This window comes from Ctenocephalides felis, unplaced genomic scaffold (genome assembly GCF_003426905.1).
Source record: "Ctenocephalides felis isolate EL2017-DRISC unplaced genomic scaffold, ASM342690v1 CF-g0.4_SCAFFOLD_01604, whole genome shotgun sequence".
NCBI lineage: Eukaryota > Metazoa > Arthropoda > Insecta > Siphonaptera > Pulicidae > Ctenocephalides > Ctenocephalides felis.
The window spans coordinates 56,307,323-56,327,086 of record NW_020537758.1 but is presented as its reverse complement, the minus strand read 5'-3'; the positions used below and the strand labels follow the sequence as shown (position 1 = coordinate 56,327,086).

The 19,764-nt window shown below is 28.9% G+C and overlaps 1 protein-coding gene across 1 annotated transcript in view; it reads right to left on the bottom strand.

Moving 5' to 3' along the window:
- LOC113373958 overlaps positions 1–19,764 on the bottom strand; it is a 471,407-nt gene that overhangs the window by 331,028 nt on the left and 120,615 nt on the right. The window contains exon 3 of the mRNA XM_026614222.1: positions 2,682–2,890. Within this exon, the coding sequence (XP_026470007.1) occupies positions 2,682–2,890 (209 nt within the window). The remainder of the gene's footprint in view (positions 1–2,681; positions 2,891–19,764) is intronic.

The window sequence follows — 19,764 nt, the reverse complement described above, 5'->3', positions numbered from 1 at the left end:
TTTTTATTTTTTTTTTGATTTATTATACATAGCAAGCTATGCAAAGTACATTCAGCTACGGGAAGTTAATGACGAAAATTCTAATAAACTAATAATAACATTATTTTTGTAATTCTCTTTTTAAGTATCAAATATTGAAGAAGATGCAAATACTTATTGGAAAGCTTCTGTGCTAACATAAGAAATCATATTCTCTATACCAAAACAGTAAATTTTGGATCATTTTTTATCTACTTCATATTCAATTATCAGTAGCTCACATTGTGTTATTAAGAACCGCATAGGAGAAAACAGATATGTATTTTAATTAATTGGATACTTTTCGCTAAAGAACGTTAATTGAAAATAGCAATATTTGTTTATTTTCTTTATTATGATTTAAAGATTTGCATAAAATGCAAAATATTTCAAGTTCTTGTTTAATAGCTTGTATCAAAATTCTTAAAGCAAAACATATAATGAGACGAACATAGACAGAAAAACATTTAATAAATGGAATTTTACCCTGACTACATGAAAACACGAAACATATTAAATAAAAATTTTCACAGTTTGTCACTAAAATCAAATTAACCCATCTCATTTTCTAACCCTCAACAATTACCAACGGGTGTCTCTAAATAGATTGCATTAAGTCGTCCGAATTTAATTGCATCAGGAACTCCGTCCTGAGTAGGGCCAGTTGTGAAGTATTCAGATTTGCTTAACAAGTTTTAATGTTAACTTTTGAAATTCTGAGCATTATTGCGGATGACGCGAATCGGATTAGTGTGACATTTGCTATAGATTGAATTGGCACTACGGAAGATTTAATGACAATCCCTGTAAGGCCATAGGGATTCCCGAATCCATTTACCTTGTTGCCGAGTTATAAATGGGAACGGATTTACTGACTCTAAGAGGAATTTGAAGGATTGGGCGCAAATTTGATTAAAACAATATTACAGGTTTTATTCAACGATGCTAAAGGTAAGGATATTTGAATATATAATTTTTATGTAAAAGTATTTTACACATTACAATATCTATCAATTGATGAAACCTTGGTAAATTTTCTACGTTCTATTTATTTTGGAATCCATGATATTTTGTAACTAGTGATGTACTTGGTATTTTAAGGCGCTGAGAAAAGTTTCAAAGCATAATTCGACAATAAGAATTAAGCTTAGTATCACTTAAATTCGCGATAAGAAAAATTTGAAATATTGACACGATCAATTATACCAATCTTTAATAATTTTGTATAATAAAAACAATTTTTGTAATCATACAATATTTTAAAATATTCGTTAAGACTCTTTTATTATAAAACATTTATAAAATATGCCAAAAAATTCAACAAACTATTTCCAACTAATACCTTTCGAACAGTGTTTGAATTTTTAAAATCGATTCCGAATTTTTGGCTAAAACGAAGTCAAAAAAATGGCTTTTTTCTGCTGATTCTAATGAAACAGATCAGAAGATCGTTACGAAAAATTAGTCAACGCAATTCTTTTTCAAGTTACATAAAATAACGTACATATTTTTAAAACCGTTGCAGCCGTTTTTTGAGAAAACACATACGTTTTCCAAATTTGGTTTGAAACGATTCAAAATTACTTGGAACGTCAAAACAACTTGAGGATGGAATTTTCTGTTAACGATATAAAATTCTTCTTTGGAAAGTGCAAATAATAAACTACTATTGATAGGATGTAATAAATGTTTATTAAGGTGACCATATGTTGTGGTTTGGCTGGGACAGTCCCGAACTTCCATCCTGTGTTCTGAAAAAAGATTTTTTGTCCCGGGTTGTCCCGGTTTTTCAAAAACTTATTAGTAAATTAATAAAAATTATGAAAACAAAAAAAATGTGGTATTCTGTTTTCAAACTGGTTATGAAAAAAATTTAATAGAATTACATACAGAACTCAAAAGCAAAAAAACATATAGATCAAAAATATAATATAGATAAAAAAGTACTACAAGTAATCCAATAATAAAGTTATTTTCAAATGTCCGCAATTCTTCTTTTCAAAAATTGATTCAAATAAAAAACTGGTTTATAATGGTGTCCTAATATAGCATATTTGTTATTTTAATGATTCACCCCCCTCGCATCTAATATTAGCAAAATAGTCCAGTCATTATAGTGAGTTCACCTCGGAATTCGTGATACCCAGCTGTAAGTCTGTGAATACCTTAAAATAGCACCCTAAAAGTTGTCTCAAAACCTACATATGGTAGGGTGTTCCATATTTATGTTTTGAGACAATTTTCACGGTGCTACTTTAGGGTATTTACAAACTTACAGCTGGTACCTCGAATTCCGAGATTCTTACTTAATTTAGGCACAAATGACTGGACTATAACTAAAAATTTTCGTCCCGGTTTTGACTTACAATTAGCCAAATGTGGTCACTTTATATTTATGAACATTTTTGTGACTGATATTAAATACGCGTGGAAATTAGTGTTTACTATACTAAAGTACCTATATCACACTAAAAACTACAATTTTAATATAATATATTTGAAATAAAATTTACCAAATTAATTTAACCAAAGATTCTTTAAATTTTGCAAACATCATGATTAAGCTCTGTTTAGTTGAAAAGTAGATTATTAATATAAAGCAGAAATATTGTTTTATATGACGTGCTATATTGTATCAATAATGTTGTTGTAAATCAACTCACCTATGACAGTCAAGTTGACCTGAAAATTCCGTGTTGGAGAATTTTGAAAATCCACACGACATCTATAAACTCCTTCATCGTCCAGTTGGACCGCATCTATCGTCAAGGCGGCAGGTCTGGAAACGGCCACAAAATAGGCACGTGGACCAAAAGCTTGTTCATCAGACCAATACAAGGCTTTGTGGAAGGATCTGCCTCTTACATCAAAACTGAAATAAAAAAAACTATTATGTATTTCAATTTTTAAAAGTGTTTTCAGAGACTATTAAATGAAACAACAATATAAGACACAAGTGTGTAACAGGGCAAGCACATAAAAATATTTTATACTAACAATGAGTAATTTATTTTGCACTGGGCTAATCAATTTCATATATTGAGTTATATCACTTTTGTTAACAAAACGACTGGCTACGTTATTCTCACATATTTTAAGTATAATAATTAATTAAACTAGTGGTTTGTATGGCAACGTGCTTTAAGGAAAATTGCTGGAACTTCCCGTATCATAAAAATGTTCGAGGAATATTTAATGTTTTCAAATAGATTATTATAAATAAATACTGTAACATTGTCTAATATTGATAAGAATTATATAAACTGAATTGCAAAGTTGAATATATTTGTTTATAATATATTAGAACTCAAGTCAGAATTACAGTATTACTATATATACAAAAAAAAAACTAAAAAAATTTAAAAAAAATTTAAAGAAAAAAAATTTTTTTTTCAGACGCAATTTTTTTGTTAAAACAGGCAGAAAGTTTTTTGAATCATTTAAACCGGACGCTTAGTTCTCTCAAAAACTGCCATTTGTTGCACATTTAGCTCTGTATCTTCGAAAGCGCTGGACCTGCCTTTGCCAATAAGTGATCACATTTTTGGATCATTCAAATCGGATGCTCCGATCTCTCAAAAACTCGATTTCTATTTTCTGCACTCTTTGCTCTGTATCTCCGAAACGGCTGGACCTGTCTTTGACAAAAACTCATCAGCATATCTCCCTATCAATAGAAATCAAATGTTTTTTGAACTATTCAAATCGGTTGATTCGTACGCCCAAAAACGTGAACGAAAAAACGGGAAGTCAATAACACTTTCTAATCATAGATTAATTCATATAAATGAATAATGTTAAACTTAATAAATATTTATATAAATTAAAGTATCTGATATGATTAACTCAATTTATATAATGAAATAATACTGACTTCTCTGATATCTGAAAAATTCATAAAATTTTCGAAATTTTTGCGGTTTTAATTTTCGAAATTACAAGTAGTAATATTTTAGCCTTCGAGACCGTGACCTTTACCTTCAAAAACCGTTTCACAATTAATTACAAAGAAACTGATCAGCCGATGTATACCAGAAACTATATTGACCATGATTCGCAACCAATGTCATTTGAACAGATTTTTGATACACATACGTATATACTAATCCTAAGTTTGATATCAAACGATTCAAAATGACTTGAAACATCGAGAAAATATATAAAGTTAAGTAGTCGGACAATCTTGTGAAAACAAACTTTATCTGGTAGTTAGTAAAACATGAAGTTATTACTAGAAACTTATAAAAATATATTCAGCATAATTAATAAATCAATGGATCATAATTAAAAGTAAATGTAAAATAATAAAAGAATATATGTTAAGCCATAACTACAGAGGTAAAATCAAATATCAATGAAAATGAATGAAATAAATTTTATGAAATAAACTAACAGTTAAGGGGGTTGTTCGTTTTTTTTTTCGATTTTGAGATTTTTTTATATTATGAATGCTGAAAACCTTAGAATCATTTAAAAAAAATCATTTCAATATCTTTTTTTTCGACGAAGTTATAGATATATATCTCTCTATATGTATGATCCTCTGAAACCGTTTTTTTCATCGCTCCGCGAGCTATTCTATGCCAGCTGCTCTCTTTTTCATTATAATACGTCATGCACATGACCTTTTTAATGTGCCAGCATCTTTGAACACCATGGTGTATTGGTACATTAAATTAAATGATGTATTTGGTACATTATATTAAAAACTTTAAATACGTTTTTCTCAAATTGACTTTTTTCATTAAAAAAAAACAAGTCGGATCGACTTGCATTTTTTTAATTTGTTCACCACTGCAATACCTAGTCTCCATACCTCAAACAACTTCATAACATTACGCAAAAAAATTTTGCGAGGCTTCTCGTCATAAAAAAGGCCCTTTTTAACACTTTTGTTTTAAATAGCTGCCAATTTTTTCCTTCTTGCTTTTTTTCTTTCATTTTGGTAGTGGGACTGGATTCAAACTTCTTCTTCAACATAATTTTTTGTTTCAGGCGATGCGCAACGGATTTATCTGTGGCACCGCAAAAGAGATCGATTTTGCAATGCCCACTTTGGCGCCCCCTGGTTAACAAATGACGGCGACAAAAAAATATAAAATTTCTTAATATTCTATGATTTTGTAATTTTTGTTTAAAAAAAAACCGCATGTCTCTATGATAAATTGCATTTTTCGTAACAAAAAAAAGAACAACCCCCTTAACAAGAAATTATAAGCAAAAGTGAGTTGCTCCAAGTTACATATAATTTGTATTAATATTATTAACAATCTAGTATGTTCGAATATCATTTATGATACAAAATTAATAAAACATTCTTTATTAGGAAATGTATGGGCTGATACTGCCGTAAAATAGACCAATGTTACGGCAAGGCTATGTTACGTTCCAGTTAGCACACAAAATGCTACTAAATAGTGTCAAAATATCATGTTTTTGCTGTACGATCAGGCGTTTTACACATAAGCTGCAACTTCACTTGTATGTTAACAAGGTATATCACAGAGGCGCAGTTGTCATATAATCACTTTTTTAACATTTGTGAGTTTCTAGTTTAGGTTTCCTCTCTGAAACGCATAACAGCAAAGCAACCACATAGCTTTTACAAGTATTTATAACCACTTTGTATAAAAACTTCCAATTAACATTGGTCAATTTTGCAAACCTTCATTATCAAGAATTCTTAACATTCCAAAAATCATTATATTTTATAGGCTACTACGCAGCAACTTGAACGACGATCAATGTTTATAACTAATCCCGTTAAAGTAATTATTCTCACCGAATGCCCATAACGCATTCCGATCATAAAATTGAAATTTATAGCAAATATATCTTCAAACGGCATATTATCCATTTGCGCATGTAAACCTTATTGGTCCCCTGGTATTTCGCAATGCACGCTATATTAATGGTCAACTTGCAATTAGGCAGTTACACTTTACGCCGATTGGCAAATCTGTATTTAATTAAAACACGGCTGGCTTTCCTGAATAATTACACGCCGTTATGTGTGGTATTATGGAATCGCTCGATCCTAATTTATATACTATAATGGTATGTCGGGTATTTTAAGAATTTTCTGAAGGACTGTGGCATGGTCTAATGATAATAATAACTATAACAGTAATAAGAGTATGGTTGAATTTCAACGCAATCCAGCATTGTTTAGTGTGACAATATCCTACCGCAGTTTTACAACACAGAGTGCAAGAAAAGCAGCAAAATCTAAAAATCGAAACGAGTGCTTTACTATCACAAACGGGGCCGGTAGTTTCACTACTTGATAGTTTAACCAGCTAAATAAAAGGTAGTCCTGAATACCGGGCGATTTTTTTATGGTTTTCAATACCGGTATTCATACAACAATACCGGTATTTTGAAATTACCTGTATTTTATTAAAAATTGAACATACGTTATATACGCAAACAAATTTTATACTGTGTATGTGTATTGCCAACTCAACGCAGCCGAGTATGACACATAGGCAAGATAAAGCGATTGTTTATATATTAAATACGAAACCAATTATAAAAATTATTATTAGTCGTCCACGGGCATTGTCCTCATATCTAATTTGTTAGCAATGATTTTTAAACAAAATATACAAACGATACATTATAATTCTCTATATTGTATATCTTCATATCATTCATACGTATTTATTTATTATTTCATTATATCAAAAATGTCAAAAAGTCAAATCATCGAGTGATATATCGTATAGTTTGATAATCAATGATAATATTGGCGTTGGTGGTGGATGGCCTCTTTCATTTGCGTACGTTGCAGATTCTTAGAAATCGTTCATGTAGAATTATTTTATTTATTTATTAGACAATCAGAAAATATAATAATTTACTATAAGTCTTTATGATGTGTTAATGTCTAATGATGAATCGGTTATAATATAAATACACTATACTAACACTTGCAAGTACTAATTCATATCGACTAATAATGTACTCAGATTATTTCTTTATGACAATTGTGACGATAAGTGTAGAATGAGAAAACGTTTTCGGCTTGTTATATTTGTACTAAAATTCAGTCCTCGCCTAAAGATTAAACAATTGATTGTATATATTTTTAAAATCATATTTTAATAAACAAAATATAAGTTATTAAATGAATTAGTTTTTTCTTTAAATATTTAATTAAACAGGTGGACAGGAAGACAAGTGATCAGGTAGACAGGTAAACACGTGCACAGGTAAATAGGTTGACGGAATAAATGAACATCAATGTCTCGTCCTTATCTTCTTGAAATTATATAACTCATTAAATTATCAACCAAAAATTTCTAGCATACATCCTTCTCACCAAACCAAACACAAATGTATATTCGTTAAAATTATTTTAACACTGTTGAATATTTAAATCAACTTCCTATAGGTCATGGCATTTCTTTTTTAAGTTTTTACTAAATTAATTACTTATTTTGTGATTAATTTTCATATAATAGTAAGATTATATGATTATAAAATTGTTTCCTCAAAATAATAATTATACTTCATTTAATATCATGCAGTTTATTTTTGTGGTTTATTATTATCTCTTCTTAAATTTGCTCCCATTTCTCTACTATTTTTTTTCTGTTTCCTCTTGCTTTTCCTAAATATGATCACAATTTTTAGGAAAAGCAAGAGGAAAAAAATAAATAATATACATTACTATAAAATCGCAATAGGATGTGTATAATTTAAACGCTCGCAGATAAAAGATAATGTTGTAAATAAACTCATATTTTTAAGTTTTCAATGAATTTCTATGAATAACTATACATATAACACCAAACTTGTAAATGCACACATAATCCATCACAGTTTCATAATTCAACACACATTTTGTTTTATTATATACTTCCATATTCATTTAAAGTTGTACATTTAAAATCAAACTTTTAGTATTATCAAATATTTCATAAAAGCAACAATTATTTTCATTATTTTAATACATTATATTTGCAACTGCATGCAAATAATAACGCAAATATTATTTATAACAAAACCTATGTTTATTTATGATGTGTGCATTTATCAGAACAGTGAGCTTTAATTAAATTAGTTAGTTCTATAATTTAAGAGAGTTTTGAATAACATGGATTACATGTTTTTAGAAATTAAAACTAATATATTAAAACACCATGGAAATAATCAGATCATGAAGTAAGTGTCTGAAAATATTAAGCTTCGAGTAAACTGTAAATTAATTCCTGGAATTTTGTTCAGAAAATTTGTTCGCTAAAATTTAGTACTATTAGATTTATTTTTATTTAAATTTTGAGTCATGATTTTTTATCCGCATTTCAAATCGTAATGTATTCGAAAATACAAATTGGGAATAAATTAATAAATTTTATAACGAAAATTCACAAAATGACAAAATCATTAATATAGTAATAATATAAAAATTCTCCAGACACAATAAATTTTATTAGTATCTTCAAAAAGCCTTTATTTATGCTTTTAAAAATAGGTTAAATTTTTTATTAACAATCAAATTAGTTCATACGCGAAATAAAAACTAGAATCTGCAAACTGCATTAAACATTTTCCTAATGATTAATTTTGAAAAGAAAATATACGTATACTGACTTCTGAAAATTTTGCAAGTTTAAATGTTTTAAACCTGCTGCTTGTGAAAATATATAATTTCATCCACTTAGGGTTATAAAAATGTATTTTATATAAGTGTGAACGTAATCAGTAATTAGTAGCCACATACGGAACTCGAATAAATAAGCTTCTGCATAAATTCTAATTAGAATCTTTTAAAGGTTGAAGACTGATAAACTCACATAATCACCATTTTCCGTATTTGATCTCATTCGATTCAGAATGACTTAAAATGTAGAGAAAACATTAAATTCGCAAATCACATTTTTACGCAACAACAAACTTTTCCTTCTGAAAATATATTCTTATATTTTTAATATTTTATCTGAGACATATTTTTCATAATACATCCCTCTCACATATATTTGTATAAAAATGTAACATTTAGTTGATTAATAATATTAACGATTTGTAGAAGATTTCATAAAGCAGAAAGAGTTGCATTGAATATTATAAGAGTTAAACAGAAAAAAAAGTTTAAATAAAGTTAATTTTAATCGTATTACAAATTATAAAGTTGCTCCGCAAATAAAAACTTCTGAGCCAACTTTTATATTTCAGCATATTAAAGCTTTCAAGAGTGCACTTACGACGCATCCAATTTTTTCCTTTAGTCATGCACGTAAAACGAATTCCTTTTCTTTACAAAATCTGATATTGCGGAAACTCGTTATTCGTACAGAACTACATTGCAAAAGAGACTCTATGCAATGAAAGATAAAATTTCGTACTAGCTTTTATAATATTTATTCTAACTTTACACGGTTTACTTTAATCTTAAATGCAATCTACATAAAAAATCCATTAGAGAATATTTTTATTACATTTATATACTTTTTCCGTCTTCATAGTTTCTCATTCTACAAAGTTGAATTTTTTCCTGAAAATGTTCTCAACTTTTTATACAATAAGCCAATAATAAGGAACCTAAAACAATATTATAATGCTAAAAATGAATAATAAGAAGTAGTTCAAAGGAAAATTGGAATGTGAGAGCACCATTTTATGCGTTTTCCATCTATATATTACTTTATATAACAGTATTCACGTTTTTGAAATAAGAGAAAATATGGAAGAAATGCTACAAATGTACAAAACGACAAAGTATCCTTATTTAAAAATTTACTAGTTTTAGTCATGTTGTCGTGACTGTGTAATTGTGTAAGAAAGCCATAATCACAATCCTCTCAGATGTTGAACGTCATTGTCACGGTCTTGTCGGAGTAATCAGTCCGAACCTGTACCACGTTTTTAAAAGTTTATTTTGGAAGTAGTTTTGTCATACATATTTTTTTAAACTTATTCAATGTTATTTGTAATTATTTCTATTAAAATCAATTAACTTATGCCGATGCTAGTGATTTCAATGAACTTTATTGCAATTATCAGGCGCCTAATGAAATTTTGATTTCTGATTCATTTTTGTTCACTAGCGGACAAAATGACATCTTTCAATCAAAAGTTTAACCCGATCAAAATAATATAAATAATTAATATATATTATATTAAATAATAAAAATGTTTGTTATTATAAATCACTTGCTTAAGAATATACAAGTATAAAATTAAATTAATTAATAAATTAGGAGTAGTGATTATGCTAACAATTTGGACGAATTGACATTAAAGTGTATTATAAGCATTAAAGGTCCGACAGAAAAGGTGAATCTTTAAAATAATTATAAAAACATATAAATATTAAAAATAAGGCATACAAATGCAGAGAGACTGTTTGCACAAAACTTCATGTATAAGTGTTTAGTAAATTTTCGTCTAACCCATGCACATTTGTAAAAATTTATAACCACCTAGAATAGAGAGAGCAGATACTAAAATAAAAAAAACAATTACCAAGAATATAGATTTTCGTATAGGATATTATATTCATGATACACAAAATAAAAAATAAATAAAACAAGTGCTCGACTTCAGAGGCATAAATTGCAATCGATCAAGATGCTGTTGCCGAGAATCGATCGCCGATAGGCAAAACATCGTGCAAGCCATCAATTTATCTACAACAGCATCGGTTTTCAATTCATCAAACCGATTATAAACCATAAAGCAATTATTTAAATGATTTCCTATACAATCGAGCCATTATTGCATTGAAATTATCGAAAATCCTCTTTCTTCCATTCAGAGCCAGGCAATAATTAATTACGATATATGATTTGTTCGTTTTGGGCTCATTACTTTTGTGAACCATCTTCAGCGTTACAGGACTTGCCCCTAATAATTTTACTCTAACAAAAACTGCTTAGCTAAACGTTTGAAAAAATTGAGAAGTTCAAGTATTAAAATGCTGAATTAACAAGATACTTTTGTATGAGTAAATTTTTCGATTGACGGGAAAAAAATACATCTATATCACATCACGCGTGATCTTTCAGACGACAGAATTTACCAGAACTTTATCGACATACAACTTACTATAAAATTATTTTGTGAATTATAGCAGTGATGTACAACACTCTATATTATATTTTATGTATTGTAAATATATCCAATATAATAATAAAATTTTTCCTTTTAATATTGAAAAAGTGAATTATTTAATTTAATACTCTTATAACTCACCGCAGTTCAAAATAACCAATATGAACAAAGAGATCTAAATTGTCACAAAACCCTTTACAAAAAACAAAATCCGGCGTCGATATTAATACCAGCACAGTATTCGAGTGGCAATTTCAGTTTCATATTAAATCACATGTAGCCATGCGTGGGGCACTTCAGCCTCGAGTGGGGGCTCTCGGGCCATATTGTATGAATTTCTGTCCTTTGTTCACACTGAACGCAACGGGCAAAAGCCAGAGCCAGTGATCGCTGAAGAGCACCCCCAACAGGAAGGGACACATCATTTATATATATATATATATATATATATATATTTATATATATGTATATATATAAATATACACATATGAACATGCGAAGGTAGAAACGGTCTGGGTTAAATTCACCAATTGTTATGAAGGTGGACGCTTTAAATGCCATGTGAATATGTTTGAAGTTTGGCTGAAGTATAATTTATTATATACGTACTTTGGTGACAGCACGATGAAGCCATGTACATTTGAATATTCTAAAAATATATTAAATACATGGTTAAATTTTTCAAAATTGCCAACATACCAGAACGTACAGTCATTAGATTGGTATTCGATTTAGACTTTTTTTAAGTACCTACTACTAAAAATTTGCTGATGTTTCTCAATAAAATAGACCCAGATTTTTTTTTTAAAAGAGTTTATAATTAGAAGCATTTCGTTCTATACATTGTGTATTTATTATTTATTTGGAAAAATCACTGAAAGTAGAATAATCGTGAAAAGATGTTTCATAAAACTTGAATGATTATTTTAGCTACCAGTTAGTACTATAAATTTTATTTCTGCATAATATTTTTCTATGTTAAGCATTCCCACTATTCACTTTGTATATTACATTTTTAACCTCCATACACTTATGACTATTTCATATGAGGATATTTGAACCCTGTACTGACGTTTTTAATTGATATAGCTAAATGTACTAGTATTGTAATAACTAGTGGGGTGCATGGCATGGTGCCTTACGGCAAATTGCTGGAACTACCCGTACCGTAATCATAAATCTTTGTACAAAACCCAAAAAATTACACAAAATGTGTACACATTATCAAAATTTCTATAAAATATCTGATAATTTGATGTACATATGCCCAATTAACATTTTTGACCGCCTAATAACATTCTTTTAACTTATTTTCATTGAGAGTCCATAACCGCTGGACGTAAAGATATATGAAAAATTTCATTTTCGATTTTTATGCGATTACTATAACTTACTCTACGGGAAGTTAAAAATATAGCAAATTATTATAAGCCATGACAATTCGATTATGTTATTATGTTAATAATAATCTGTGACGCCGAACAATTTTAAGTTAAAGCTTCATATTTGTATTATTTTCAAATATACAATTTTTTTAAACTTATAAATGTTAGAGTAATATAAAATAAAACTAGCTGTAAGTGGAATTCTGTCTTGAGACAATTATGGCATCGTGCCTTAAGGCAAATTGCTGGAACTTCCCGTACCGTAACGAAATGTTCGAGGAATACTGAATGTTTTCAAATAGATTGATATTGAGTAGATATAAATATTGTAACATTTTTTAATATTTATAAGAATTATATAAACTGAATTGCAAAGTTGAAATTATTTGTAAAGTATATTAGAAGTATAGTCAGAATTAAAAATAAAATCTGAATTATTTTCGATATACAAAAAAAAAAAAAGAATGAATTCTTTTTTCCAAAATCAATCATTTTGTTCTTTAAGAAAGTTCTTTGGATCATTAAAATCGCTTAGTTCTCTCAAAAACTGCAATTTTTTACATATTCAGCTCCGTATCTTCGAAATTGCAGGACCTGCTTTTCAAAAACAATTAAGCACTTCTCCTAATCATTACTAATTGAATGTTTTTTTAGATCATTCAAATCGGATACTCCGTTCTCTCAAAAAGTCGATTTTTATTTTCTGCACTCTTTGCTTCGTATCTCCGAAACGGCTGGACCTGCCTATGCCAAAAACTAATCAGCTCTTTTCCCTATTAATAGGAATCGAATGTTTTTTGAACCATTCAAATCGGTTGATCCGTACGCCCAAAAACGTGGGCGAAAAATTGTATCCATACATACATACACACACACATCGATTTTTTCTGAAGTATGCCAAAATGTTCAGAAACCTTCAAAACGTCGAGAAATGTAAACATTTTCAATTCCGATTTTCGGTCCATTACAATAACTTACCCTACGGGAAGTTAATTATGTTACTGAAAAGCATGGAAACTCGAAACACGTAAATCTTCTATTATATTAATTAAAATTATATATATTATTATAATAAAATGGTAATATTACTTCGTATACAGCACATCGAATATAGTAACCAAATCAAATAATAATTTGACAGAACCGAAAAGAAATGTCTCACGTTGTTTGTTAAGTAAGGTAACATTGGTGAAACTATGACCATTTTTTGGTTATTGTGGTTAATTTTAAGTTATTTTGTTTATTTAAATTTTGTAATCGTTTTCGCAAATAATGATTTTTAGGACTACAATCAAAAACAATCACACAATTGTCAGAACTTTTCAAATATTAGGACTTTTTGTTGATCCATCAATTGAAATTTTTTAAAAATGTCGACTGTCGAGAGGTCCTGCTTTAAAAAAAAGTACTAATATGTGTTGATAAGTTTAATCAAAACATGACGCTTTTTATCAGGATTATACAATAAAAATAACTGAAGATGGGTTCGATACGTATACTATTATAATTAAGATTTAACCTTATAATAATTAACTAATAGCACAACTTAGATACTCAAATGTTAATTTTCATCATTATAAGCTTAATACCAGTACACACAACAAATTTTATCAATTATATTTCCTTATATTTTGATAGCATTCAGCACTGTAGCTACAATAAATAATATCTACAACCCTGTTGTTCGTTTGTATTCGCTTTCAGAGACAGTCAGCATACATTAATGTTATTAATATGTATTTATTTATACACGTATGGTACCAAATATAGAAAGATAACATGTGCCTTGATTAAAATACATAGGGGATGTAGTAGGAAAATATGCCAAAATAGAATATAGCAATACTATACATATTCAATAAAAATATGGCAAACATTTCTAATATTAAAATATGACAAATACTAAGTAAAAATAAAGAAAAAGTGATAATACCAATTAAAACGTGCTAATGTTAAATTAGTGCGAATTACAATTGATCATAATAAAACATAATTATACTGCTAATTATCTGTTTGTTTATAAAAGAATATAATTGCAAGTTCAAAAATAATATACATGTTTAACTGATATTTGTGTTTGACTAATACCGATAGTATAGAATATTCTAGTTTAAAATAATATTATAAAATAAGTAATAAGTGAGTATAATGAAAAAGTATATAAATCCCAATACTAAGAAAAACATTGAATAAAATATTAAGTAAAATAAATTTATGTGGATAAATGCAATCGCGAAAGAAATAAAAATAAGTTGTAATATTTTTTTATTTCACATATGACCTACATATAGGTCTCTCTACGCGTTTACCTGTGTGTCTGCTTACCTGTTCACCTGTTTACTTGTTCTGCCTACCTGTTTGTCCTGATTGACTGACTGACTGACTGATTATATTATATCCACCTTTTTATCAGTCTATAGGACTATCTGATTACCTTCCTATGACTCTACTTGTTCAAGAGCTCACCTGTCTATCATTTTATCAGTCTACCTGTCAACATTTTTTCTTTTCTACTCTTTTATCTGATTATCTATTTTATCTGCTTCTACATGTTTAACAGTTATGACTACTAGCTTACTTCTTAGTCTACTTTCTTATATTTTTATCTGTTTACCAATAATCTTTTAATATATAAATCAATAATAGTGATTTTTAAGATCATATTTACTCAACAAATGTCAATTTTTGCATATATTTTCTGTATCTTTCAAAGCGATACACCTGCCTTTGCAAAATAGTAATTCTTAATTCCGACAACACACAAGTAAAATATTTTTTGAATCGTTTGAATCTGATGCTCTATTTTACCAAAAACAGGCATTTTTAGCACATTTTGTCAAGAACTAATCAGTACATCTAAAGATTAATAGAAATCAAATGAAGTTTGTGAATAATACAAATTGGGTCATTGGTGCTTCCAAAATATTCAACGAAAACTTGAATCTATGCATATATAAGTTAATGTATAGACATATATACATTTACTACATAAACAAATTATTTTTTTCCAAAACCGAAATGTTCAGAACCATTTGAAAGGTGAAGATATGCAAAATTTTCATTCTCGTTTTGCTACTATCAATCACTTATATAATGAAAATTTAATAATATTAATCGTAGTATTAAATTCCATAATTTTCAAACATGCATATTACTAAGGTGACTATACGTCCCGGATTGGCCGGCTTTCTGAAAGCAAAATTTGTCCCGGTTTTAGGTGTTTTGTCCCGGATTGTCGCGGAAATTTAAAAATGTTTAGGTTGCCAATATTTGTTTAAATATGTTTGAACTAGAAAATTTGTATCGAGAAAAGTGCATATAAGTTTTCAGCTCACCAACATACCCCCCCCCCCTGTTTTCACACACATTCTAATTCGTCCCGGATTTCATGCAAAAAAATATGGTCACCTTAATAATACATACACAATAAATTCATTTTGTTTAACTATGTTTGTCTATATCTGTATATCTGTAATTGTTATCTATCATCTTTATCCATATATAATATAATCTATCATAATTATTTCATCTATCGAAAAAACCTTTTATTTTATAATAAAAAATAGAATCTTTCATATTAATATCTATAATTAAGCACGAGAACATATATTTAAAACTATTAATTTTTATATTAAATTTAAATAAGTATTATATTTTCTGATTATATTATATCATCTGTTGGAATTTTTTTTATCAAAAACTGTTTTGGTTCATCCAAGTTCCCCTTATATATCTGGGTTGCCAAATCATCACAACATTCGATGTGAATTCAGAGCTTAGAAAGTCATAATACATGGTAATGATAAATAATGCGTGGATTATTTTGTAAATGTTGGCCATTCATATCGTCTTTGTTGTGCTCCCATCTTTCTTATATTAAGATGTATTGCGAGGAACTGAGATATTAAAATAGGCCCAAAACCGGCAATGTCTTACGCCGATTTTCGACATTTCATAACAACGCATATAAACGTAGTAATACCAAAAGGCAACGAGTTTAATTATCGTAAGTCAGATTTATGACTACCAGGATGACATCTAAATATAGATGAATAGATATAGAGCATAAGGAAGGGACATGCTGAAGTGTTTATAATCAAATATTTAGTATTTGCAATTAATGCCCATTATATCTTATTAAGAATATATTTCACAATTACCTCGCTATGCAAATTATTGTAAACTAATTCATAATTATTGTTTACATACGAGGTCTGTTCAAAAAGTACCGGGAATTTTCGTTTTTTCAAAAAAATATTTATTTATTCGTCTACATTAATGTGGTCCCCTTCAAAGTAGTCCCCCCCAGATATAATACACTTATGCCAGCGTTTTTTCCAATTTTCGAAGCACCCTTGATATTCACTTTTTGATATGTCCTTGAGCACTCTCAGCGATTCGGCCTTTATTTCTTCAATCGAGGAAAACCGCCGTCCTTTCATGGGTCTCTTCAACTTTGGGAATAGGAAAAAGTCACACGGAGCCATATCTGGTGAATATGGAGGTTGGGGCATGACTACGGCATTGTTTTTGGCCAAAAAATTACGAACAAGCAACGACGAGTGAGCAGGTGCGTTATCGTGGTGCAACAGCCACTCGTTTCATGCCCAAAACATTTGAAAAAATGTTATGACATGAGACAATTGATATGCCAACTTCATCAGCAACTTCTCTAATTGTGATTCGGCGATCATTCATAACCATTTTTTCCACTTCTTTCACATTTTCATCGTTTGTTGACGTGCTGGGTCGACCGGAGCGTTCGTCATCTTCAACGTCTTCGCGGCCATCTTGGAAACGCTTATACCACTCGTAAACACTTGTTTTTTTCATAGCAGACTCACCATAGGCTTTTTGTAACATTTCACACACTTTGTTACATTTCATTTCATTTTTTACGCAAAATTTAATACAAATTCTTTGACTTTTCAATTCTTCCATTGTAAAAATCGCCGAGCTCAGAAAAACACGTCGAACCTTAGCGACTACCACAGACAAAGTAAACAGTGAATATAGCTGAAAATTTCATCATACTTTAGGGGCATGTATACCAACACAATAAATAAAAAATTTTGACAATCAGACACTCCAGACCCGCGAAATTTAAAAATTCCGGGTACTTTTTGAACACACCTCGTATTTGATACTTTATTTCAATATTGGAAAATATAGGTCCAAAATATGTATTACAAAAAAAAAAAAATTGAAATATTTTGATACTCATTTGATTATGTTGATCCAGTGTCTAAATTGTCGAGGAAATTTGTTTGAAGTGAACTCAAAACATTATGAATCTTGGTACGGATGCATACAAAAGAAAACCAAATGATCATAAACTAAACAATCAAAAAATAAATTATCAAAATCTCTATAAAATATCTGACTATTGGATGTGCATATATCTAATGATCATTTTTGAGAGCCAAATGGCATTTTTGTTAACTTTTTGTTTCACACATACAAGCATTATTTCTAAGGAATGCCAAAATGTTCAAAAAACTTTGAAAAATTTAGATATGCAAAAATTTACGTTTTTGAGTTTTTGTGATTAAGATAACGTTTTCCACAAAAAGTTAATAACAATAAACACTCAAAATTATAATAACAAGTCCAGAAAATCATACTATACATCTATAAAAAAAAGAGTGCGCGTAAGGTTCACACGCGATTGAAGTAACACTTAGTTGCTATTGTACGAGATGGCATTTAAGTAAAAATAAATACATCATATAACAATTTTAAATAATATTCATAAGTAATATGGTAACACTCGTGATGCACACATTTATTAGTGTTAACCATTATACACATTTATATAATGATAACTTATAAATTATATATTTATAATAACAATAAAAATATGTATAATATTTAAAAACAAAAATGTAAATTAATTAAAGTCATACTTTAAATACGACATGATCGATTTGTCATTGTAATTAGCATTTAGAAATGAACCTTCATTAAAGAAATGAAGTAATTGCTGATTAATAAATTATATAATATTCGTTCACACAGTAAATTATGTTGAACAACGCCTAAACAAATATTGTTTTCGCAACTTTACTCATCATGTCATTGTGTTTGAAGAACTTTATGTAATTAAAATTAACATACATTCATTGACTGCTTGTATTTTTTTACTTTTTTGCTGGCGATATAATCTCACTCTCTGAACAGCTGTAATATCTGTCTGACTTGAAAAATATTTTCCATTTTAATAACTTCATAATATAGAAATAATTTCTAATCAATAAACTTACGTTTAGTACACGGCACAAATGTTTAAGGTCAAGAAACGGGGTAAAATATTCTTCTGATTCAGGCATTTTTCATTAAATCAAGATTTGTACTACAATATAACTTTAAAATGTTTATTTATCTATGCCGATTTCCTTATTGGCATCGGTACGCATACAAGGCTGATGCCGATACGCATACAACGTTGATGCCGGTACGCAAAAAACGATAGATCTCTATTCACATACACGACGGCTAATCACAATCGACCCGTATAGAAATGATTTTATTGAGAAATGACTGCATTTGTACGCATTTACATCCTAGTCGCGCCTAAATAAGTTTTACTTCATAAAGTCGATAAATCAATATGTTAGATGTCAAACTCAATATAACAAAAAACATATAGATTTGTAATTCCCACATTTTCTAAACGGTATTACAGACTTGATACTTAAGCGTTCATTAACATACTCACAAAATTTGTTAACAGGGGATCAAAATACAGGATTAGGCATCCTTTTCCAATCCTTAACGTAACCATCCGTAGTTTCTGTATTCTCTAACATATACAAAAGTAAGGCTATAAGCCAAGATGCTACGACAAATTATTATAAACTAGATCCAAGTGGCATTTTGCCTTGAAACAATATTTAAATAATCGACTTAATAATCAATAATACTCGAGATTTAGCTTTTAAGATGAAACTGTCAACATAAAGTCTTTACTTTTAGTAAAGTATAATCAAGGCGATTTGTAATTGATACATTTCAAACAAATTTATAATATATAACAACTGCTTTTATTCGAACTATTAAATACTATTTTAGAATATTCGTTTAAATCATGAACTCTATCGCCAATGTAATTTTCATGTAAAACGAAAAGAAAAATTTATATAATACGAAGAAACAATTCAACCGATCTTTGTCAAAGATTAATCAGCACGGTTCTCCAGTGGAATTTTTTGAATAGTTTTATGATTTTCAAAACGGGTTCAGATTTTTCTATGAAAACGTAGACAACAAATTGTGCTATCTTCTACCAATTCTAAAAAACGGT